Source organism: Lepidochelys kempii, chromosome 7 (assembly GCF_965140265.1).
Source record: "Lepidochelys kempii isolate rLepKem1 chromosome 7, rLepKem1.hap2, whole genome shotgun sequence".
In the NCBI taxonomy this organism is placed as follows: domain Eukaryota; kingdom Metazoa; phylum Chordata; order Testudines; family Cheloniidae; genus Lepidochelys; species Lepidochelys kempii.
Genome location: NC_133262.1, coordinates 32,454,876 through 32,478,466, shown reverse-complemented (window position 1 = coordinate 32,478,466; position 23,591 = coordinate 32,454,876). Strand labels below are relative to the sequence as shown.

General features: G+C 58.8%; 1 protein-coding gene across 4 annotated transcripts in view; it reads right to left on the bottom strand.

Moving 5' to 3' along the window:
- The window catches only part of ATG2A (autophagy related 2A), a 38,016-nt gene that overhangs the window by 6,008 nt on the left and 8,417 nt on the right, over nucleotides 1–23,591 (bottom strand). For 3 of the 4 annotated variants that reach the window (XM_073351929.1, XM_073351930.1, XM_073351932.1), the window contains exons 5-34: nucleotides 22,896–23,058; nucleotides 22,399–22,545; nucleotides 22,048–22,144; nucleotides 20,704–20,868; nucleotides 19,972–20,114; nucleotides 19,653–19,737; nucleotides 18,447–18,684; nucleotides 17,683–17,842; nucleotides 15,799–15,897; nucleotides 14,548–14,721; nucleotides 14,132–14,384; nucleotides 13,315–13,417; nucleotides 12,821–12,983; nucleotides 12,218–12,360; nucleotides 11,405–11,565; nucleotides 10,675–10,832; nucleotides 9,983–10,133; nucleotides 8,945–9,138; nucleotides 8,294–8,374; nucleotides 7,100–7,206; nucleotides 6,348–6,440; nucleotides 5,465–5,535; nucleotides 4,890–4,966; nucleotides 4,330–4,500; nucleotides 2,926–3,052; nucleotides 2,500–2,723; nucleotides 1,981–2,210; nucleotides 1,762–1,897; nucleotides 1,322–1,516; nucleotides 752–853 (exon numbers count right to left, since the gene is read on the bottom strand). In XM_073351929.1, coding sequence (XP_073208030.1) covers nucleotides 752–853; nucleotides 1,322–1,516; nucleotides 1,762–1,897; nucleotides 1,981–2,210; nucleotides 2,500–2,723; nucleotides 2,926–3,052; nucleotides 4,330–4,500; nucleotides 4,890–4,966; nucleotides 5,465–5,535; nucleotides 6,348–6,440; nucleotides 7,100–7,206; nucleotides 8,294–8,374; nucleotides 8,945–9,138; nucleotides 9,983–10,133; nucleotides 10,675–10,832; nucleotides 11,405–11,565; nucleotides 12,218–12,360; nucleotides 12,821–12,983; nucleotides 13,315–13,417; nucleotides 14,132–14,384; nucleotides 14,548–14,721; nucleotides 15,799–15,897; nucleotides 17,683–17,842; nucleotides 18,447–18,684; nucleotides 19,653–19,737; nucleotides 19,972–20,114; nucleotides 20,704–20,868; nucleotides 22,048–22,144; nucleotides 22,399–22,545; nucleotides 22,896–23,058 — 4,411 coding nt within the window. The remainder of the gene's footprint in view (nucleotides 1–751; nucleotides 854–1,321; nucleotides 1,517–1,761; nucleotides 1,898–1,980; nucleotides 2,211–2,499; nucleotides 2,724–2,925; nucleotides 3,053–4,329; nucleotides 4,501–4,889; nucleotides 4,967–5,464; nucleotides 5,536–6,347; nucleotides 6,441–7,099; nucleotides 7,207–8,293; nucleotides 8,375–8,944; nucleotides 9,139–9,982; nucleotides 10,134–10,674; nucleotides 10,833–11,404; nucleotides 11,566–12,217; nucleotides 12,361–12,820; nucleotides 12,984–13,314; nucleotides 13,418–14,131; nucleotides 14,385–14,547; nucleotides 14,722–15,798; nucleotides 15,898–17,682; nucleotides 17,843–18,446; nucleotides 18,685–19,652; nucleotides 19,738–19,971; nucleotides 20,115–20,703; nucleotides 20,869–22,047; nucleotides 22,145–22,398; nucleotides 22,546–22,895; nucleotides 23,059–23,591) is intronic. The other variant, XM_073351931.1, reaches the window with a different exon arrangement.

The following is a 23,591-nucleotide window of genomic DNA, read 5'->3' as shown; positions in this document are numbered from 1 at the left end:
GGGATCCCACCGGCAGGGCCGCCGACGGGGGAGGCAAAAGGGGCTGCTGCCCCAGGGCCAGCAATTTAAAAGGGCCCAGGATTCCCGGCCGCCCCTACTGCAGCAGCGGCCGGAGCCCTAGACCCTCTAAAATCGCTGCTGAGCCCCTGATCCCCCAGCCCCCACTTCTGCCTGAGGCCCCACCCCTTCCAGGGGCCGGAGCTGGCCCCCATACTGGTAAGAATTTAATATTCCTTTCACCCCTGGCTGTGGGGACGTTTGTTGCAAGCAGACAGGATGGCACCGGAGAACTTGCCCCCTCGCATCATCAATTTCTCCTCCCCTTGGGAGCAATCACTTGGCAAAACACCAGATGCTGGCAAATCGCGTGGGCCAAGGGAGCACCAGGCAGAGTCTGAGCCCATCATTCACAAAGGAGGGGGTGGGGGAATCCTTGAATGGGGGCTGGGGAGGGACAGTGCTGAACCCCAGGAAGTTGGAGCTCCAGGAGACAAAGAGTTGCTTCCATTCATACTTGGAGTCACAGGCCTTTCTGCTCTAGGGGGCACCAGCTCTGATCCAGCCCCACAGCAGGGAACTGGCTTACAAGGCCTTTCTCCTTGAGGGGGTGCTGGTCTGAATCCAGAGCCAGGTCATTAGGGACTGGGGAGGGGGAAAATGTATCTGGATCAGGGCTCCCCCGGGGTGTGGGGCGAGGGCAGGGAGTCTCTAGGCAGGGCCCATGGAGCTATCTATCTGTAGCCCCCCTCACCTGGTCGATGTTGAGGCGCAGCGGCAAGAGGGAGACGCGCAAGCAGCACTCGGGGCCGCCCAGCCCGGCCTCAGGGCAGACATGCAGGGCCTTGATGGTGAGCTATGGGGAAAGGTGGCCGTCAGTCATGGGGAGAGGAAAGGGAGGGTACGGTCCACTGCCCTCCCTCAGCAGGGATGGAGCAAGCACCCCACCCCTCCCGCAGTTCAGATCCTGCACCCACCCCACACCAAACCCCACCCCCCAGAGCCCTCCCCCTTCTCAGATCCCACCCCTCCCCCCAGAGCCCACCCCTATACAGAGCTGCCCCCCCACCGCAATGCCCAACCCACACCAACCCCCGCCCTTCATGCCCACCCCAGATCCCTTCCCCATCCCCCAACTGCAGTGGCTGCCCCACACCAACAGTCCTCAGAACTCACCCCTACCCCAGGCCTGGATCCTACCCCCCAGCCTCTCCTTAAGCCCCAGCACTCACCTCATGTCAACTCCCTAGTATCTGCCCCTATCCCAGCCTAGCCCCCCACCCCCTGCCCCTTACCCATGCCTCTGTTAGCCCCCTGGCAGTACCATGTTGGAGTGGGCCCGGCGTGGCATCTTCTCGCTAGTGTACAAGTAGAGGAACTTGTTGATCTGGGAGGAGGCCAGCCGGTCACGAATCTCCAGCTCCTGCACGATGAACACCTGCCGCGACACTGGCTGCTCCTCCAGCTCCGTGGACAGCTTCTCTGCCCCACTGGGGTAGGTCTCATGCTGGAAGCTCACCTGGGGAGAAGCTAAGGCTTGATAATAATGGGAGGGGGGGTCCCTGACAGGCCAGACCCACCCCGCAGAAGGGCTGGGAGCAGAACGTGGTTCTGTAGCATCAGGGGAGTTGAACATCATGTCTATGACAAGGTCAGACCAATGGGCCTACCCAGCCCACTATCCTGTGGCAAGGGAATTCCCCAGAAGATCCTTTGTGGGACAGATGTTAAGCCCCACCCACTAACACATACCCCCGCTCTCACCTTGGTGAGTTGTATCTCCATGAGCAGGTCATGGAGGCGCCCGGTCCCACCCTGTGTGCGCCAGGTGTTCTGGGGCCGGTTGGCCATGGAGGAGCGGGAAGGGGAGCTGCGGGCGCTTGACAAGCTGGGCCTCATCCTGCGGAGTGGGGGAGAGACAGGGTCACAGCTGTCCAGTCCAGCCCCAGGGCAGGCTGTGCCTGCCAGGAATCGAGGTCTCACCTGGGTGAGTGGGCGTGTCCTGGGGTGGCACGCCCGATCCCAAAGTCCCGCCCTCCATAAAGGTGCCAGACCACTGAGATCTCACGCAGCATGACCCGGCTCTCAGGCAATGGGAAGTGTGCCGGGGCCTTCAGCAGGTCTGTGCTGCCCAGCGGGCGCGAGAAGTAGCCATCCTTAATGGGCACCGGCCCCTCCAGCAGCTTTGTCACCACTGGCTCTCCGTCCTTGGGCTGGGAGAGGGGTGTGAGGGGGGAGAAGAGACACACACAGAGGCAGGCCTCAGAGCAAATCAGTGGGCCCAGATGTCCAAACCCCACTCCCGATATCCCACTATCTCATCCTTCCTAAAAAATCCAGGCATTTGGACCCAGCCCTGCTCCACCCCCAACCTCTCCCTATCCCTCCCAGCTCCCCATGGACCCCAAAGCCCTACCCCTGATCAGTCATAGCCCCCCGGGCCTCACAGCTTCCCCTCAGTCCCCCATCCCCGTGTGCCCCACAGCCCCTGCCTCCCCTTACTGGGATGCCCATGCCAGGCGCGTCCAGGATGCAGAAGTCGTCATTATCAGTGGCCTCGCTCTCCTCCTCGCTGCCCTCTGAGGAGCAGAAATCTAGCCCCACTTCCACGGGCGCCGGGGGCAGGGCAGCAGGGGGTGGGGGGCAGGGCTTGCCCCCAGCACTGTTCTCCCCCGGGAAGAGATACACTGAAACGGGGGAGGTTTGGTGCAACCGCCCGGCCTCTCCTGGGAGGAGAGATGGACACTGATGAGATTGGCCCCAATGAAATACCCTGCCATCCCGCCCGACGTCAGCCCTGCCCTGGAGGGATGCAGCCACATGCCACCCAGCCCCCAACTCTTCCTCTTGACCCCCAAGGAGTTGTAGAGGCAGCAAGGGGACACCGTGGTCCCCTCGGCTCCCCAGGCTCCCACTGGCACCCCCTACCAGATTCTAACGCCAGGTCCCTCAGGCTGCGGTCGGTGTCGATGAGGGCGTCAGTCAGGTCCCGCTGATTAATGGTGGCCGTCTCAGCGGGCAGGCAGGAGGGCAGCGAGGCCGGGCTCTCTGACAGCTGGGGGCCAACGAAAACCAGGGGGTGTTATGTACCGAGTGATGGGTACCCATGGATCAGCACTGCCAGGGGAGAGCACCCCCAGCTGAGCCCCACCCTGCTCCCTGGGGCACAGCACCCACTAGCGCAGTGCGGGGGCACTTGGGTCAGTGCTGACGGCCAGGGGAGACACCCTCTATTGAGCTAAGTTCCCTCTAAGATTCGTGGCCGCCTGTTAAGCCCCACCGGCCCCAGCACAGACCTGCCTCGGCTGGGGGAGAGGAGCCCCTCCCTCGGCCCAGCCCAGCTTCACCTGAGCTGCCGCAGCCAGGGAGAGAGCTGAAGGGGAGTCCTGTCTCCCCACCGCAGCCCTGGGGCAGTCAGAACCCCAAACCCTCCATCTCTGGCCCCACCCCTGAGCCTGCACTCCAACCCTCTGCCCCAGCCCTGAGCCCCCTCCTGTACCCCAAACCCCTCATCCCCAGCCCCACCCCTCATCCTAACCCTCTGCCCCCTCCCACACTGAACCCCTCAGCCCCACGCCCACCATATGAATTTTGTTTTGTGCACCAATATGGAGGTGATGTCACACGTCTCCTCCATATTGGTGCACATAAAATTCACTTGGCACATGGACGTATAAAAAGTTAGAGGGAAGACGGATACTGGGCCCTCGCGCTCTGCAGAACAGTGCCTCCTAGTGCCACACAGCAGCACTGGAGTCTGCTCCGATTGCTAGGGCAGAGCACCACCTACTGAACTCCCCCATGTCCCTCCAGCATATGCTTTTCCTTCACAGCTGTTAAGGCCAGACCATCAGATCATCCTGTCCAAACTCCTGCAAAACGCAAGCCAGAGAACTTCCCCATGAGATCCCTGCATCCATCCCAGATCTGATGGTTGAGCTAGAGTGCAGCTCGGAGACAAACACAAAGTCTTGATTTAAAGACCCTCAAGGGCTGGAGACCACCCCGCATCCCTGCGAAAGTTGCTGCAATGGTGAATCTCTCCCCACTAAAAAAGAAGAAAAAGTGTGCCTTATTTCTCCTCCGATTGGTGCAGTTTCAGGTATTGGATCTCACTGGGGTAGGTCCTCCAGCCATGCTCCAAAGTGGCTCAACCCCACCTAACTAAACTACAAAAGATCCCTGAGCATGCCCCCCATTCAGGTACTGAACTGGCCTGACCCTGCTTAACTAGAGCATTGGAAGATCCCCATGTAGGTCCCCCATCCAGGCACCAAACCAGCCTGACCTACTCAGCTAGGGATGACACCAGTCCAGACTTCCTCTCCCTACCTGCACCTTCTGGCCAGCAATCTCCGTGGGGCTGTCCTGCCGGGGTGGCGGGTGGAGGTCCCCGTGGTTGACCACGTACTGGATAAGGTTGGCCAGCATGGCGCAGGAGTCAGCACAGGTATGGAGATGCACCACGTTGTTGGAGCAGCGCAGCTCGAACAGCGGCTGGGTCTGGAGTGGAACAAAGCGAGTGGGAGACAGCCTGTGTCATACTGGGGTGGGGAGCTAGAGCAATGGGATCCCGGGTCCTTGGGAGAGGTCAGCACAGACAGCACAGGGCTCCTGAGGGGAGGTGGGGCTGCTTAGGTCCCGCAGGCTCAAAACACAGCAAGGCTGCTTCGAAAACACCAGAAGCTGCACTGGAGAAGCTCAAACCCCGCAAGGCTACGGCGAGGGACAAGGAGGGCTGAGAAGTCACCCGCCTCCTGCATTCAGCCACATGAAGTGTCCTCCCCACTCTGCGCAGTCACCTTTTAAGGGGGGGGGTTCTCTCCTGGGATTTCCATTGCAGTTACCAGGCCCGCCCCCACCCTGCCCTTTCTGGCTGGGCTGGGCCTCACCAGCTTCCCATCAGCGCTCCCTTTCCACGTGGTGATGACCAGCTCGAGCAGATCCACGTCCAGTACACACACGTAATCTGAGGCCAAGGGAGAACAGAGATTCAGCCCGACTGGATCCCTGGGTCTATCGTGGGCTCTGGGAAGGGAGTGGGGCCTGGTGGGTTGGAGCGGGGAGGGCTGGGAGTCAGAACTCCTGGGTTCTGCTCCACGTTCGTTTTAATTTGGGCACTTCCTCCACACTTCTCTTTGTGCATTAGGTTCCCTGCAGCAACACCACACCCAGGACGGGGGACAGTTAAATCCATTCAAACATTTGGGAAACCCCTTGAAATCCACAGATGGAAGATTATTAAGCAATATGGGGTGTCTTCTACAGAGCCGCCTGCCGCCATGCTGGGCTACGAGTGCCAGCACCCGCATACAACTACTGACCAGGCGCAAGCTTGCTTAGCTTGAAAGACCTGCCGAGAGCCCAGTCTGAGGGGCTACAGGGGCATGATGCTTGAGGGATAGCTGCTGTTTTCAGTACCCAGAGCACAGCAGAAGGATGGACACGCGGCCCGTCCAACTCTTACCCTTCCGCAGATCCACTGTCTCCACGTCACATTTGTCAGACAAGTAGATGGCAGAGTCATCCAGAATAAACCTGGGGGGAAGGGAATAACTTAAACTCTGCTGCCCCCCCAGCAGTAGGCACATACCAGCCAGATCAAGTACAATCAAGATCTTGTCCATCACTGTACAGTAACCATGAACACAAGGGCCCCATACAGTGCAATAGGTATCTGGCCCTGTGACACAGACCCCGACTCCCACCCTGGACCAAGGGAGTAAGCGCTGGGTAGTGGCTGGCTCAAGGAATAGGATGCCACTCTAGAGGGCATTGGTGCCAATCCAGCCGCGGGTGGGAAGACAGGGAACGGCACACAGGCCTTTCCCCTCTAGGGGCGCTGGCTCTGATCTGGCCCCAGAGGAGGCTCGTGAGGATGTAGAACGGGATATGGGGCCTTCTAGGGGTGCCAGCTCTGTCCTGGCCCCAGGGTGGGGAGATTGGCTGGCTCAGAGAGGTGGGGAATGGGATACAGGATGCCAGCTGGTGTGAAGAGACTGTGCATGCTGGGGTGAGACTCCTCCAATAAGAGCACCTGGCCCACCAGTTCACGGCTACACCCCAGGTAACTGGAGTAGACACAGGCAAAGAAATCACTCAGGATTCCATCGTACTGCGCTCCTTCTACCACACCCACCACCATGGCGTCCAGGCACCGTAAGATGGTGGCTCCAAAGCTGCTGACCCCAACTTCTTCCACACAAGCCAGCACTTGGTATTGTGAGCAGCCCAGGCTCAGTCCAGAGGGAACAGGTCTCAAACCCCCTGATCTCACCAGCCCGGGGGGGGACAGGCCCTCCCTGGAGTGGGCAGCTCTCTTGGGATGTCCCCAGCTGAAGGACGCCTACCTGAGCAGGAAGATTGAAGTATCCACAATTATGTTGCTGGACAAGGTGAAGGTCTCAGCCATGATGAGGACGCGGACGGGGAGGTACAAGGGCCTGAGGGGTGAGATGGTAGTGACAGAACCAGTGCCGGGACAGGGTGTGGTGAGAGGGTTAAAGGAGACAAGGAGAGTACCCGCACGGCAGGGTTATCCCACACACGCCCCGCCCCAGCCAAGATGGGATTGCAGCCTTCACAGAGGACAGATGATCCACAGCTGCCCTCTCCTAAGTCGTTTCTCCTTGCTCTGAAGCATACGGTACTGGCCACAGCCGGAGACAGGATACTGAACCAGATGGCCCTCCGTTCTGATCCTGTCTGGCCGGGCCAGTGTTCCTGTCCCAGCTGAGACTATTTCAAGGTGACAGAGGCTCCCACCATCGCATCCAGTCTCCAGGATGCCAAGATAAGAAAGAGAGCAGACAGCAGAGACCAGGCTGGGAGGTTTTGCTTTAACAAAGACCCCATGCCCCTCCCAGAGCTGGGGATAGAACCCCGGAGTCCTGGCTCCCAAACCCCCCTGCTCTAACCCACTAGACTCCACTCGCCTCTCTGAGCTGGGACAGAACCTGGGAGTCTGGATTTCCTCAGACCAGATCTGCTATTCTAACTTCGTCTCACCTCTGTTCCTCCTGTACAAACAGCCAAGGGCCTCTCCTATTTTACATCCACCCTTTTCCCCGTGCAGCCCATTTGCCTCTGCTCCCCTCAGTACCTGTAATCAACTGCGCAGCAGAAGAGGTGGGTGTGCAGCACCGTAATGACCGTTGGGGGGACAAAGCCAAGAATTGGATCATCCAGTACGTCCAGGAAGTCAATCAGCTGAAAGAAAGGGCGAGAGAGCATGAGCGTGCACGCCCCAGACAGCAGGTTTTAATGGGGGCAGAAAGACCCGTGCCGATCCCCCCAGGTGGAGGATTCTCCCCACCCCCACCCGCCCCAGATCCCTGCATCCAGCCCCAGTGCCCTGTGGTTGAACTAGGAGGATTCTCTTTAGACCAGGGGTGTCGGACATACAGATTCAGCCTGGCCAATGCATTTGTGTGGCCCGGAATCTCAGCTTTCATGAAAAAAGGAGCCAGTTTTTAGGCCTCACAGACTCCTCCATGTGCCTAGTGTATAACCAATTTCATGGCACCTGCCTGAGTCTGCCGAAAGCCTGAGCCAATGGCTGAGAGATGCGGGAGCTGCACTGAGTGAGAATGACACAGCGAGCTGCTAGTCTCAGAGCTGACCTTTCCATCTGACATACTCATCTGGCCCCGATATGTAACAGATTTATCCTCACAAACACCCTTGGAGGCAGGGCAGGGTTCTTATTCCCACTGCAGACTGGGAAACTGAGGCACAGAGGGGCAAAATGACTTGCCCACGGTCACAGCAGGCCAGTGGCAGAGCTGGGAATAGAATCCAGGTCTCCTGAGTCCCAGGCCAGTGCTCTAGCCACTAGGACACCCTGCCTCACTCCATCACCACTTTATAAGTAGGGAATAAGAGGTCCAAAGTCACACAGGGAGCCTATGGCAGAGCCAGGAATTGAGCCCAGGTCTCAAGTCCCTGGCAAACACCCCATCCACTGGACAATCCCCATTCTCATCCAGATCAGCTATTCCACTGTTGATCACGACAGCAGAAGGAACCGGGTGGAGGCTTACGTCTGCAAGGGGCAAGAATTGCCACAATTAAACAGAGATTCAGACCCTGCCCAATGAATGAGTTCGACCCCCCTTAGCTGGACACCAGGGCACGAGTCTAAGCTATAGAGGATCCAGCCTGTCCCCTGTCCCCATGCTGGTGTTGGCCCAGCTTCCACTCCTGGCCCTAAGTCTCCCTCAGCCTCATGGCTGCTACACTGCACACGCCCCTCTGCTATTCACTCCAGGATGGGTATTTCCGGCCCAGGACGTACCTGTGTGTACCAACTCTGATTGGTCAGCGCCATGTGATGTCGCATGGTGGCCCCTTCGAGCCTCAAGGTGACCAGGAACTCCTGGATTCGGGTTGCAAAAGGGAAGATTGGGGAAGCAAAGTTAAAAAGCAGGGAGATTTTCCACCCCACCCCAGATGGGGAAAGGCTCTACAAGGGGCAGGACGGGGGGGAAGCCATTTATGAACCCCCTTAGGACATCTTCCCCCAAACACACCAAGCCAGTGGGCTTCTAGCACCCCCACATGCCAGTCCACCCCAGCTGGGCCCCATCCAGACCCATGGCCGTTCATGCCAAGTCATCCCCCACATGGGGCAGTGCACAGGAAGACAGAGCCACTTCTGTTGATTCACGACGATGCCAGATCAGAGGAGCCCTATTTGCTTCAAGCCAGAACTGTCCTGGTGGCTCTCTGAGGTGGGGAAGGGACAGAGGAGATCCTACAGGGAAACAGCCTCTAGGAACAGACAAGTCAGATGAAAGCTGGCGCTGAGATGTTTTAAGTTAAACAATAAATGCAGATCCCAGGGAGGGGTTGCTTTGGCTCTTAGCCTGTTTGGAGAAGGGAGAGCAGAGGGAGCCTGCCCAGCTGAATCCCCTCCCCCTCAGCCCAGAGAGTGGAGACAAGATACCTTGATGTTCTTCTTCAAGTCTAGGTTGATGCGGATGGCAGCTGAGAGCATCTTGAGGGGCCTGTCCTTCCTGCCCCCCGCCAGCCCACTCAGCACCCCCTCCTCTGAGGAGTAGATTGTGGGGTGCAGCCTGTCAGGGGGGCTGAAGCTGGGGATCTCCAAACGACTGGCCAGGAAGTAGTCCTCTACCACAGCTGAGGGGACACAGAGTTTGGTTGGCTGGCTGGCTAGCTAGCCATCCCTCCCACTAACCCCCTCCCAGTGCCCTGTGCGGCAGAGCACTGGCCTGGGACTCAGGAGAGCTGAGCTCTGTTCCCAGCTCTGCCACTGGCCTGCTGCGTGACGCCAGGTAGAGTCACTGCCCCGCTCTCCCTCAGTAAAATGGGGAAACGATCCTGACCTCCTTCATAACCCACTCAGACAGCTACTGATATGAACTCGGTATTAACAACTCTTGCAGCTGCATCCCCACCCCCTCCAGCATTGCTCTGTCTCTGTAAGACCCACTGCCACCCTAGATGTCCCCCCCCACTTTGAACTACTGCAGGGTGCAAGAGCCTCCTCCTTTGCAATCCCCACTGCAGGGAACTGTCTCCTGGCAGACCTCAGCCCAGCTGCCTCTTTGGCCCCTTAGCTGCTCCCACCAGAGGTCACTATGAGGTTGGGCACAGAGGGCAGCGCAGGCCTGACCTGCTGCCCTTTGGCCTGGATGGGCCAAGTGAAACCCCAATTCCGCAGCACTTCATGAGATCTCTGGAGGGCTCTGAAGAAAACAGACGGGTCCTGTGTGCCAGGGAGCAGGGCTGTGACTTGGCAGCCCTAGGATCTATTCTGTAACCATGGGCCCTTGCCAGCTGCCCAGCCGGTACATGGGGATAGGTTTGAATCCATGGCTCAGTGGGAGAGTCCTGGCTCCCAGCCCCCACTGCTTCAGCCCATCAGACACAGGACCAGAACCCCCACTCTGACAGATGAGATCCTCTTCAGGACAGAATCCAGGAGTCCTGACTCCCTGCCCCCCCACAGTTTGAACCATACCTTTATGATAAAGGGTGACTCTCTCTGACTCTATGCAGAGGTAGCCGAGCTCCTCCTGACCCTTGTACTGGGACACACTGAAGATGGTACAGTTGTCTACATCCAGCACAATCTCTCCATGGGAGTCATCCAGCTTCTTCCCCGCCTCACCCTGGGGGCAGAGGGGAAGGAGGATGAGGGTCGGACACCCCAGTGCAGACCATTGCCCTTCCATCCTGAAGGGTCAGATGGCAACAGTCACCCCGCACTGAGGAGCAGCAGCCTCTGGGGTTGGATGCGAGGCTATTTATATGGGGATCCCTCACCTGTAGCTCAGATGCAGCCACCTCTGAGGAGGGGTGCGAGGCTTATTTAAACAGCCTACAGAAGCATAGCACAGAAGGGAAGGATCCAGTACCTAATTCCAGAGGGAGTTGCAGGGTGGCGGGTGGGCATTTGGAGAATGACCCAGGTTTGCATTTGGCCTGGACACTAGAAGGAGCAGCTCAGTTCTACGGAAAAGTAGTAGCCCCCCATCCTGGGCCCTGCAGCACAGCACCATCTAGTGCCCTCCACACTGGCTCAGTGGGGAGGGCTCCGCTACCTTGCTCCCTGCAGCACCCAGAGATCTCCCATCCAGGCAGCGCCCAGAGCAGGCTAGCTGGAGCTCAGAGAAGATGGCCTGGCAGTGGGTCCCTGGGGGTTGCCCTCACCTTGGCCTCGCACAGAGCCGCCACCCTGCCCTTCAGGATAGTGACCACGGCGGAGAAATGGCTCTGCTGGTGTTGGCTCAGCTGGTCCCCCTTCCTCCGCTGAGCCACCGCCTCGTCCATTGAATAGAAGTGAGAGGCCTCATCTTCAGAGTCCGAGTCTGATGGGGACAGGGAAGAGGAGGGTTAGTGGCAGCTCCCGCTGCATGGGGAAACTGAGGCACAGAGGGGAAGATCTTGCCAAAGGTCACGTCAGGGCTGGGTACAGAACCCAGGAGTCCTGACTCCCAGCCCCCCCACTCTAACCACTAGACCTCTGCTACCTTCAGAGCCGGGGACTGGACCCACAAGCCCCTTTCCTTATCCTGCATCCATCACAAAGCAAGCAACCATGATGCTATTCCCAGAATCCTTCACTCCCCATTTCCATTAAGGCAGGGGTTCTCAAACTGGGGGTCGGGACCCCTCAGGGGGTCGCGAGGTTATTACATGGGGCATCGCGAGCTGTCAGCCTCCACCCCAAGCCCTGCTTTGCCTCCAGCATTTATAATGGTGTTCAATATATTAAAAGGTGTTTTTAATTTATAAGGGGCGGGGGGTTGCACTCAGAGGCTTGCTGTGTGAAAGGGGTCACCAGTACAAAAGTTAGAGAACCCCTGCATTAACGCTTCACAGGTCAGTGCGGATGGCAGGAGCCTCTCTCTGGGTTTGGGGGCGGGGCTTGGCTCCTTACCCAGTTTAAAGGCAGACTTGCACATCTTGAAGTTGTCCTGCCAATACTTGGGAGGGGGCGGGTGGCTGGGGAAGAAGGCCCCAGGTGCAGCACCTCCCGCAGACCCAGAGGAGCAAAGAAGTGGGCTGGCCGGCTCCCACATCAGCAAGTCGTTATTTATCCTGGGGAAGGAAAGGAAAGATGCTTCACGCTCACAACTGCCTTTGCCTCCCCTAGGCCAGGAGCCCCTCAAACCTTCCCCAGGCCCAGCAGTGTTTGTTATTGACCTGGCCCGCCTGGTTCTGAGCAGGGTACTGACACAGAAGGAGAGGGCCCCGGCCTTAGAGAGCTTACCACAGAGTACTCTTACAGGGTGCTGCAGGGAACAAGATGGGCCACTCAATAGGCGCCACCTCCCATTTTGCAGGTGGGGAGACAGGCACAGGAAGCGATTTGCTCAAGATCGCCCGGAAAGTTGGCAGCAGAGGTGGGGATGGAACCCAAGAGCCTTGACTGCCAGCCCCACCCTGCTCCAACCACGAGAAGCCACGGCCCTTCCCGAGCTGGGAAGAGAACCCAGTAGTCTTGGGCCACCTGGGATCCATCTGCTCAGGCCTGGCCCACCCCACCGACAGCTCTTCCAACCCCACACACAGCCAGGGCCGGGGTCCACATGAGCTGGGCACTGCCGGTGCCCCGCTCTGCGGACGGAAAGTCAAGAGTCCAGGGGGCAAGCAGGGAGGATTCAGGGCCTAATCCCTAGAGGCTGCCAGGCCCTGTGGCTGCTCCTTGCCAGCCAGGATACCCGGCTAGATGCCCCCGCTCCCCCGATACCTGTTATAGATGCTCTCGTAGACCTCCTTGCTAGGCAGGAAGATGTGGACACTGGGCAGGGTCACTTCAAGGGTGTATTGCGAGGCAGCCACTGTCTTGGCCTGGAAATCTGCCATCTCCTCTGGGTCTCCAGGGATCACCATCTAGGGGAGAGGCCAGCATAGGAAGGGTTAAAGACTTACAGGGACAGGCACCCACTTTAGCTGACCAACTACTAAACCAGAGGGTTGTCAAGATGGAGGCTGTGACGCCCATGTCAGGGATCACAACCTTCCCCTGTCCTTTCCTTACTGGTTAATGGGAGGGGAGAGCCAAAGCTAGATAAAAAGGGGACCTGATATGGAAGGGGGTTGAGAACAGCCCAACTGGGCTGTTCTCACATCTCCAAGGCTCCTCCCTCAGGATCATTCAGCCCATACCCTAGGTCCTCTCCCTGCTGCTTCCCTTGTATCCTGGTGGGCTAACTGAGCCACCTGCCCCAAAGACACCACTCATGCCTTTCCTGGCAGGATCAGACCCCCTGGAAGGCAGGACAGTATTCCATGCTCCCACCCATACCACTATCTCCTCCCCACTGAGTACCAGGAGGGCCGTGCCCCTTACCTCCTCAGTTTCATACATGGTCCTTTTGGAAGTGAAGGGGGAGGGCTCGGGCCGCCGCAATTCACAGGGACTCTCCACCATTGACAGATCCATCTCCTCCACCTTGTCCATCGCCAAGTCCCACTGGGACAGGCTGTGCTGGGGGGCCAGGGTCACCGTGATCCTGTGCAGGGCCGGGAGGAGGGAAAGTCAGAGGGCAGAGGGGGAGCAATGTAGGCCCCTACGGGGCTACCTGCCCCCTTCTCAGATGCTGCACTGAAATTTTGCCCCCAACACATGTGAGCACCCCCCCACACACACACACACACCCCCCCCACCCTGTGCACCACAGCAGGAGACACTCCATGCAACCAGAGGATGTATGATTGGATGACAGTCAGCTGAGATGTAGATGAGGGAGGGAGCTGGTGGGATGGGAGGGGCTCTGGCAGCGGGAGCTGCTCCTACCAGGGTGCACATGGGGCAGGGAGATCAGCCCCCCAAAGGAAACTCACTTTGGGAAGAAGTATTTCTTGCCCAGTCCTTTGGCTGCAGGATCAAGGGCTTTGCTCACCCGGATGCAGGGTATGGAGAGCCTCTCACCGTCTTCATACAGACCTGCAAGGAGAGTGGCTGGACTCAGTGCCCAGACACAAGCCCATACCCTCCCAAATACTGCCTTTCTACCCTACACCTGGGAGGAGTTTGTAAGGGGGCTGGGGGGAGAATTAAAGATGCAAGGCTCCTGGCTATCCTATCCCCAGCTCTGGGAACAGAGCAGGGAGGAGCACAGGAATCAAGATTCCTGGATTCTGTTCTGGGGTCTAATGGTTAGAGCAGATGGAGGTGGAGGTGGAAACCAGGACTCCTGGATCTGGCAGAGAGGGAGGGCAGCCTACTGGTTAGAATAAAGAACAGTGTCAGGATGGCTCTGGTAAGAGCATGCAGGTTTCTGTAGCATCTACAAAACCAAGAGGGATCCATTTAGAAACATCCCCTTCATATTTTACAGCAGGAGATGTGGGGCCACATGTTCCCCGCCCCCCCCAATTCAACTTGAACAGAGTGGGTCCCTGTGGGCCTCATGCCTTGTCCCTGCAGCCTGGGTTTACCCTCCAGCCCCTTAGGGGAACAAGACACCCCTGGGAGGGTCGTTGGCAGCAGGGACCCAACCCTGGACAGATGGATCCTAGAGCCAGAGCAGACACTGTCCAAGTCTACTAGCCCAGAGGCTACATTAGCCTCCTAACCTCCATAAGGAGCCATGAGTCCCACTCAGGGCAGGGACAGACTTCCCAGGAGGCCTTGCAGCTCAGCCCTTCCCATGCTCACCATGCAGGTCACTGAAGGTCACCTCCAACCGGGTGGGCTCCCCGTGACCCCCCAGCCCTGCCTGCAGCTCCGTCTGGAACACCACATCAGTCAGCTCCAGTCGCAGGCTCTCTTTGCGCACGGCTTTCTCCATCCAGGGTCGCCGCTCTGGCTCGGGCCGCAGGTCTGGCACTGGGAACTGCAAGCGCAGGGTGGCCTTGGGCGCTGCCAGCCGCACGGTTGTGTGCCTCTCGGGGGCATGGGGAGACTCTGCCTGGCGCCCAGCCACAAGAGGGGGAGAGAGGAAAGAATTAACAGGGGCCTCGTCTCCCTCCGGGTCCCCCGCCCATTGCAGGCGTAAGCACCTCCTCCTCTGCAGCCAACTGGGAACAACTCCCCTGCCCCCTCCTGGCAGATGTTCCATCCCCCACACTCACCACATGCATGTCCGCATGGAGGCCGGGGGCTTGATCTTGCATGGACGCTGACGCTGCCAGACGGAGGAGGGACCCAAGCCGGTCTAGGACACCCAGGTCCACATCCGAGTGGAACTCTGCCAGCTCCACCAACAGCTCCGAGCTTCGCTTAGCCCCAGTCTTCTTGAGATTGCTCTGCAGGGAGAAGGAGAGCCATCAGAGCCCTGGGAATGCCTCCCCAGCCAGGGGAGAGGCTGCTCTACATGGGGTGGGGGGGTGAGGGAGTTCGTTCTACAGAACACTGGAGAGTGAGGGGGAAGCTCAGGTGCTGCCCCCGGTCATCTGGGACTATACAGACTGTTGTATTATTGTAGGGTCTCTTGCGATTGCCAGTGTCTTATTCTAGGGTCACTCAGGAAGGCTGGGGCTTCCTTCTGTCTCCGCCTGCTTGGCTTCCCCTGCTGCTGATGCAGCCCCACCCACTCTGGCTGTGTAAGATCATGCGTCCCTGCAGGTCCCAGCACATGGAACTGAGATATGCTGGCACTTAGCCACACGTCAGGTCAAGCCGACTGTAGGAGAGCTCCTGCCACAGTCAGGCCAGGCCAACGGAGCACCAACCACAGGCCAAGCCAACGGAGCACCAACCACAGAAGAGCTCCCCTCCCCCAACCCGTTCAGGCACATTATTGAAGTGTGGTCATGTGGTTAAGGGACTGGATTGGACTCTGGACACTTTGGTATTATTCCACTGTGTGACCTTGAACCAGTCACTTCCCCGATTCCTGCCTCAGTTTCCCCATGAGAATAAACCCTTCCTTTGTCTAAACAGACTGAGCTCTTCGGGGTAGGAACCATCTCACTGAGACTGTGCAGTGCTCGGCACAATGGGGCATTCCCCGCCCCAGCCTCCACATCTCAGCTGTGGACTCCAAGTGCTACTGGAATACAATTTAATAGTAGCCAGGCAGAACCAACAAAGCCCTGACCTCAGGAGCACTTCCACTCCCAGACAAAGGGACAGGACCAGTGCTCCCAGGAGTGCTCCCATCACAGCAAGACTGATAACCCAGGACAGCCAGCATCCCCTCACCTCCCTGCTGCGAGGGCCCAGTGCAATGCCATCAAGTGGCAGCCTGCGACGGCTCTGCTCCGTTTTGCCCAGTGGCTCCCCAGAGGAGAAGCCTGTGTGTGGGGCAGGAGGGGGAAAAAAAAAACCACGCCAATCGCACTGACTCTCAAGACACCCTCCAGCCTCAGGCTGCTGCTCACCTTGGATGGCAGCTTCTCGGACTGCTTGTAGTGGATCTGGGCACAGGGCCGGGCCGAGGAGTTATAGGTGAAGGCACTGGGGTTCTTGAAGGTCATTAGCTGAAGAGAGAAGGGGTGCGGTGAAGGTTTGTGCAGCAGATCCAAACAGGAGATGCTCAGTCAGTTTCCCCAAGAACAGATTCAAGCTGCCCCACACTCACCCACCACCCTTCTCTGGGGAGATGTTTCATCCCATTGGGTGCTGGCACAGTAGCTGCCAGGGACAGAAGGCTCAGGTGGCCTGGTCCTCTTTGATTAGACCTCTGTGGCGAGGCAGTGCGCCCCCTGCTGGACACTCACCAGGCTGCTGTATTTAGACCCATGGGCTTTAAGTTCCCCTTTGTCTGCGCAGGGGCTTCAGTCACCATCCCTGTCCTTGGCTTCTCTGGTGCATTTCCGGGGCACAGACTGTCAGATACCCCTCCACTGAAGTGGGACCTTGCAGCCCAGCTGCCTTAGGCCCAGTGTCGTCGTGTCCCCCACAAGACACCCCAGTAGCTTACACTGGCCCTTTCCCAGAACTCCACCTGTGAGCAGGGCACTCTGGTTTATAGTTTAACCCTTTGGGACACACGACAGTGGAAGGCAGCAGACACAGACTTGCAGAAGGATTTTTGCAACCATCACTGTTCAGACAGCACAAGAGATCTACAGATCCTGGTAGACCCAACGCCTACACGCCATTCCCTGCCTCAGTTTCCTCACCACTGGGGCATTCTTTGTCATGGATGTTTAACAGCCCCTGTGCCCAGCCGCACAGAGAGGGGCCAGAGCATGGAAAAGCCCAGCATGAGAAGAGAGGCAGGAAGAGGTGTCAGAAGTAGCTTTCCAAAGACAAATGCTCTAGCCAAGGGGCTAGGCCGTTGCAGAACCAGGAGGCTGAGCAGGAGGGCCCTGGCTTCCCTGAACGACACTGACCAGAACCCAAAAGACTTTCAGGAGTGGGCAGGGCTCCGAGGGAGGGATAGTATTCAGGTGTTGTGTGTTCGTCCACACAGAGCCGAACTCTCCTGTGCTTTCCAAGAGCAGAGTGTGCATTGGGGGGCCAGAGGGGGGTTTAAGGAGTTCCTTTGCGAAGCCTGGGTTCCTTGCTTTAACTGCAACATGGTCCCAAAGGGTTAATCTATCTATAAACCAGAGAGCTCACGAAGGTAGAGCTCTGGGAGCAGCATGCATAAGCTACTGGGCAAATGTGGGATGAGCGTCAGCACTGGTTTGGGGGCCCATGGCAGCTGGGCTGTAGCACCCCACCCCTCAAGGAGGAGGGCCAGAAAGGGAGTCTGCACCTCCGAAGCATGTCAGCAAGGCCAGGGCCAAGGCACCAACTGGACGCTGCTCAGGTCCAGTAAGCTTGAAAACATGTGGGATCCAAAGGTTGGGTCCATGCACCAGCCTGATGCTTGGGTGTTCACAGGGGTGACTCCATCAGGGCTTTAACACCCCACCTCTGCCCTTTAGCTTCTGGATTAGGATCCCACAGGCTTTGCCCTGCCTGGGCATCAGCTGGTCCAGCTTTCCTCCCACCCCCCAACAGTAATTCCCCTCCCTCCTTGGGGTTCACACCCTTCTGATCCTTGCACATGCTCTCCCACCCCTCTCAGGCAGAGCCGATGGAGCATTGATAGCAGGAGCACTCCCCCACACTCCTAGGCAAAGCAGATCTTCCCCACCACAGTCAGCTCTTACCCTGGGGCTCAGCACACCATGACTGCAGGCTGAGGTCTCAACCCCCTAGACACCCCAAAGCAACAGCCATGGTCAGGTCAGAAGCGAGGAGGGCCGGAGAGCCATGATCCCAGCGCCCAGCCCTGGGTGTGGCTCTGCCATCCGCTCACCACTCCTTACCTCGGTGTACTCCGGCTTCTGCTGCCTGTGCTCCGGGCTGGCGCTGGCCCACAGGCACTCCAGGATCTCCAGCATGCCGAAGCTCACCTCCGAACTGAGCACGTGCAGGGAGCCAGCTACTCTCTGTTGGCAGGTGACCTGTAGGGCTGCTCCAGTCAGCCTGGGGCAGGAAGGCGGAGTCAGAGCCTGCAGTAGGGGGTGGAGGGGGGGGGTTGACAGCCCCGGTGCTGGGGCCCAGGCAGACCTCACAAGCTAAGCAGGCACAGGGACAGTCAGCACATGGATGGGAGACTTCAAGGAGTGAAGTGTGGAGGATGCTGTCCCCTCACAGTCCGTGCTTACCCCAGTGCCTCAGGAGCAATACTAGGGGGCGCTGTGCTGCAAAGAGTGGAACGGGGTGCTCTCCTTTTGCCCCAACACAGCACTAGAGGGCACTGTGCCACAAGGAGGGGGTGCTCTCCTTTTTCACTCAGTGCCAACCCCACTGTGTGCTAGGGGGCACTGTGCTGCAGAAAGTGGAATGGAGGGGCACTTATCCCTCACGATCAGTGCTGGCCCCAATACCCCAGCACAGCGCTAGAGGTGCTGTGCCCTCCCCTCCCAATCCATGCTGGCCCCACCTCCCAATGCTCCAGTCCCTGGAGATCATACATCTAGAACATCCCCTGGTACCTGCCTCTGCACCACTGCCCAGACTGGGGTAGGGAGCAGCCAGGGTGTATCATGCGTGCCCCACGAGGGGCAGGGAGCTGAACCCAGCCTACCTGAGGTTACTGCAAGGACAGGCCTTCTCAAAGCACTTGCGCAGATGCCCAAAGTCCCGCCCACCGAAGGCAGAGTCTTTGAAGAAGGCCAACTCGGCAAAGAAACGCTGGGCCAGCTGGGGAGGGGCAGGCGGGCCGGGGCACTGATGCGGGACTGTCAGGGTGAGGCCGCCCACCGTAACTCTGAGCAGCGTCTCCGGCCGCAGGTTCTCCAAGGAGGGCAACTGGAGGGCCTTGCCTGAAACAGATCAGGCACCTCGGATCAGACAGCCCAGCACTGAGAGCTCCCCACCCCCCAAGCTAGTCCCAACACTCCTAGGCTAGTCTGGCTAGCAACGGGACTACAACTGGCCACCCTCCCGACTGCGGGGCTCACATCAGGTCTCCCACACTAGGTGAAGCTGATGCATTACAACCAACCCCCACAGAAGACACTGGGAAACCTGCTAGGACACACTTCCCTCCAAGCAGGGCATGCCCCACAGCAGAAGGGGCTGCAGGTTGGGATTACCAGGCAATGACAGAGCTGTGGTGGGGGGCAGGGAGGGGCTGGTGGGAGCCCAGTGCTGGGAATAGAACCCAGGAGCCCTGGGCCCCACTACTTCGCAGGGAGAAAGAGGGGTTAGGCTAAAGGAGGTGTGGTCTTCCAAAGGGGAAGGACCAGGGTGGAGGGGGAAACCAAGGCCCTTCTTGCTTCCCCGCAGGGATGAGGCACTAACCTAGCTGCCCCAGTCAAATTTGAGTTGGGGGTTATTGCCTTCTACCTCTCTCAAACTCACCTGGATGTGGCAGCCCCCATGCCCCAACCCAAAGGCAGCTGCATCTCAGAGCCAGGTGAGGGATCCCTGTATAAACAGCACCCGTGCTCCACCCCAGAGGTGTGTACACTTACCCCTAGATGGCTGAGTCAGATTTCAGCCATGAGTGAAGGAAGCCTTCTACAGTCAGCAAGCTTCGGGGATGGACTCTAAGCCTGCAGTCCCCCAAGCAGGGAATAGAACCCAGAAGCGGTGACTCCCAGGCCCCCACCCGCTCTAATCCACTAGAGCCCCTTACCATCCCAGACCTGGGATAGAACGCAGAAGTCTGGGCTACCAGCCCCTGCTGCTCTACCCCACCAAACCCCGCTGCCCTCCCAGCACTGAGCGGAACCCCACTCTCCTCACCAAAGCGCAGCACGAACCCAGCAGGACAAGCCCCACTCACCTGGCAGTTTGCTCAGGCCCTGCAGGCCTGGGAGGGTAGCAGCAAAGGGGGAGCGGCCGTAGCGCCTGGGGCTGCTCAGGATCAGCTGTAGAGAGAAGCGGAGATTAGGGATGTGGAGCCAGACCAGGGTGACACACTCGAGGTTTGGCGGCACCAAGGAGCTCCCAGGACCACGTGGCTTTGGGAGCAGAGTAGGCACAGACAGCTCCAGAGGGCTCTGCCTGGTTCTAGACACGGGGAAGGCGGGAGCTGAGGGGCGACAGTGTCAGATGCTGCCAACTATGCCCTCCCACTCAGCCCGCCCCCAGTGAGTTCTCACCCCCGGTGCGAAGGAAGGCGGCTGCAGGGGGCAGGCGCTGTAGTCGCTGTGCACAGAGGAGTCGAGCTCGATGTCAGAGAGATCGCTGACTGAGCGCACAGAGGTCACACTACTTGTCATGGCAGCCATGGAGAAGAACATCTCTGGAAGGTAAAGGGGGAGAAGCAGGGTCACGGGAGGGAGGCGGAGCCCCAGCAGAGGGACAGGCAGCCTGTTGTACTGGGAGACCATGCAGCATGTGGGCAGGCACACCAGAAAGTGCTGCCCTCACATAAGGTTTCACACAGTAAGGGGGCTAAGGGGCACCAGCAGAGCTGCGGTGAAAGGGGAGCAGGGCTGGGATAACACACAGGTGGTGGGTTGGGACTGAGGGGCACCAGAAGAGCTCACGGTGACTCGCGGGCTGCACAAGTACATGCTCCGGTTTTGTAGCGCACCCGTGCGTAATCTCCCTCGCCCTGCAGCGACAAGGCCACACAAAGGATAAGAGACCTGCTGTTGCTGCCAAGTGAGGAAAATCCTCCCTGAGCTCAAGTGGGAGTGGCCAATGCTGCTTCTAGAGCCAAAGGGCCCAAGGCTCCTCATCCTGGCTCCCTAGGCAGGGCGTGTGCGTGTGTGTGTGTGTGTATTTGTTTAACGGCTGAGCTTTGTCTGCAGCACACAGGCCATGATGTTGTGCACAGTCTAGTGCTGACACCCCTCCTCCCGCAGCGCACCTTGCCCAGACGTCACCTCTGTTCTCCAGGCCCACGAAGCTCTCCAACTCCTCCTCCAGCCGGCCCGGCCCCAAGCCCTGGCCCCCGTGCAGCTGTTGGCTCAGATCCTGCTCTATCAGCTTCAGGTCCTCAGAGTCCAGTGGGCGGCTCTTGCTTAGCTTCTCCTGTAGGCCATTGGCTTCTTGGGTTGGGGAGAGGAGGAGCCGTGGGGGTTAGGGAGGTGCAGAGAGGAGATAGCCCCTGGGGACCAGCTGGGGTACTGGTGGGGAAAGAGGGGCTTGGGCAGGGTCCCACCGGCACATGGGTTGCCAGGCAGAGACAGCTGAGCCCCGCTAAGTGAGGAGCTCCCCTCCCCGCCCCAAGGGCGGTACTGATCTCGGGAAGTTGGCACAAGTCAGTCCCCCGAGACATTTGAAAAGTCGACAGCTTTGGTCTGTCTCTGGACTTGCCCCGCCCATTCCATGCATGAGGGGGAGTGTTGCCCATGCCCCTTGATTAGGTAAGGTGATGTAGGGTGGGGGGGTGAGAGCTCCTGCTCCTCCCTTGCCCAGCACTTAATTCTGCCTCCCCAATGTCCAAATCAAACCTGTTTCCCCATCTGCTGTGGCCTCACTTCAGCTCCTCCGGAAGTTCTCCCCCCCACCATCCCTTTTTCCCAGGCTGGGCATTGCAAGGAGGGAGAGGAGCTATCCTGAGCTCTCGCTGCTCCCTCCTCCCCCCAAGCTTTTCTCACTGGGGCGGGGGGAGAAAACAGCGAGCGAAGGCCCTCAGGATGGCTCTTCTCCACTCCACCTCCCCTACTGAGGGAATGGTTCAGGTTGCTGACCAAGGGGGAGAGAACTCTCCCTTCAGCAGCTCTGATTGGTTGCTCTGCCCCAGGAGGTGGACAAGTGGGTCAGGCAGCCAATCAGATGAAGCTTCTCCCCCCCCCCCCCCCCGTAGGGGTCAAACTCAGGTAAAAGGGCTGAAGCTTCTGGCGCCTGCCCCGGGCAGGCCTGCAGCCCAGCCAGCACCTGTCACTGGCCGAGCATCCAGAGAGCTGGCAAGGGGCATGTGGGGCCAGGACAGACAGCCGAGCCCCGAAAGCAGGGGCACAGGGATACGAGGCATGAATAGCTGAGCCCAGATCACAGCAGCAACTCCTCAGAGATTCCCACAATGGAAGGAGCATCAAGACAGCAAACCAGGTGGTGATCCCCAGATTCCTCTCCCCAGACGTCCTGACTCCCAGCCTCCTCCAGCTCTAACCCACTGGACCCCCTTCTGCTTCCAGAGCTGGGGACAAAACCCAGGAGCCTCTTTAGGTGTTACCAAGAGCTGTGTTTTGCCAGGGTGGAACGACTTCCCAGCGGTGGCTCACCTGAGACACTCAGTGCTGTCAGCAGGTCATGCAGGTAGAAAATTTGCTGGGGGGAAACCAAGAGGTGCAGGGATCCCAGCTTCCCATCCAGCTCCAGCTGGGGAGAGAAGACAAGCAGAACTCACTAGGCAGGTTCCTCCTTCTTCCCCCCGATGCCCCCCTCAACTTAGAACAGACCAATGGGCCGAAGAAGTGCAGCCTGGCTCCCCTCCCAGCCACAGCATGTTCTTGAGGCAGGGAGTTCCACAGGTGAATACCAGTAGGTGGTACACTGTGCCACATCTCTAGGAGACCCCCTTTCAGCTCAGGAAGTGAGGGGGATGGGATCCCTGCCCCGCCAACGTTTCTCACCTTGGGCCCGGGAAAGGCCTCGTTCTGCTTGAGTTTGATCCTCATCTCCATGTAGCCGGAACAGCTGCCAATCTGCAAGGGTGGGTCAGGACACTCGGGCACCGCTCCACTGGCTGAGGACGATGACTCGCTCATCTGGGATTGGGGCTGGGAAGATGGAAAGGAGACGAGTTTGGTTGCTACAAATGGATGCGGCTGGTTTGGGACCAGCAGCCCCTCTCATCCCAAAAGGATTCAGTGGGCTCTCCCCGCATGGTAGCCAGGGAATACCATGCTGCCAACGCACACAGCTGGGGAGAGAACCCAGGAGCTCTGATTTACAATCCTATGCCTTCTGTTCAGAACAGGATTCCTGGGTTCCTTCCCAAGCCCTGGAAGGGGATTGGGGTCGAATGGTTTGAGCAGGGGGCTGGGAGCCATGACTCCTACACATTAGACCCACTCCTCTCTCACAAGCAGGCCCATCTCTCCCCTCCCATGGCTGTGCCTAGAGGTACCTGGGGGCCAGGCACAGGCGAAGCTGCACTTTCGGGGAACTCCTCATAGTACAGTTGCACGCCACTCAGCTGCAGGATCTTGTGCACGAAGGCTGGGGGTTGGTGGATGTCGACTGGGAGTACCTGGCTGGGGTCCTTCACTGCCTCGTCGCAGTAATCCAGCCTGGGGGAGCAAGTCACAGGTGACAGGGTTAGACACAGTCCCATGGGTACCAGAGCTGGGCCAAAGGTGGCCTCAGACAGCTGGGTACTTAGCACTTAGAGCAGCGAGGGGGGCTGGGAGTCAGGACTTCTAGTTCTATCCCCAGTTCTGTGGGGGGGGTCGGGGTGGGGGAAAGAGTGTGGGACCTGGTGGTTAGAGCAGGGCCTGGGAGCCAGGACCGTGGGGGGAGGAGAGTGTGGTCTATCGTATTACTGCAGGGGGGCTGGGAGTCTGGACACCTGGGTTCAATCCCCAGCTCTGGGAGAGTAAAGGGGCCTGGTGGTGGACAGCACGGAAAGAGGGAAGAGCACCCCTCACTGAAGCCCTCACACATCTCCCTGTACCACCCCATTCCTGCTGGGATGTCTCCCATCCAGGTACCAGCCTGGCTTGACCCAGCTTAGCTCAAATTCTGACAGGATCCCCAGGGGGACAGTCTCCTTCTCCATGCTTCATTGGATACCCCCCTTCACACTCAGGAATGCAGGGAGCAG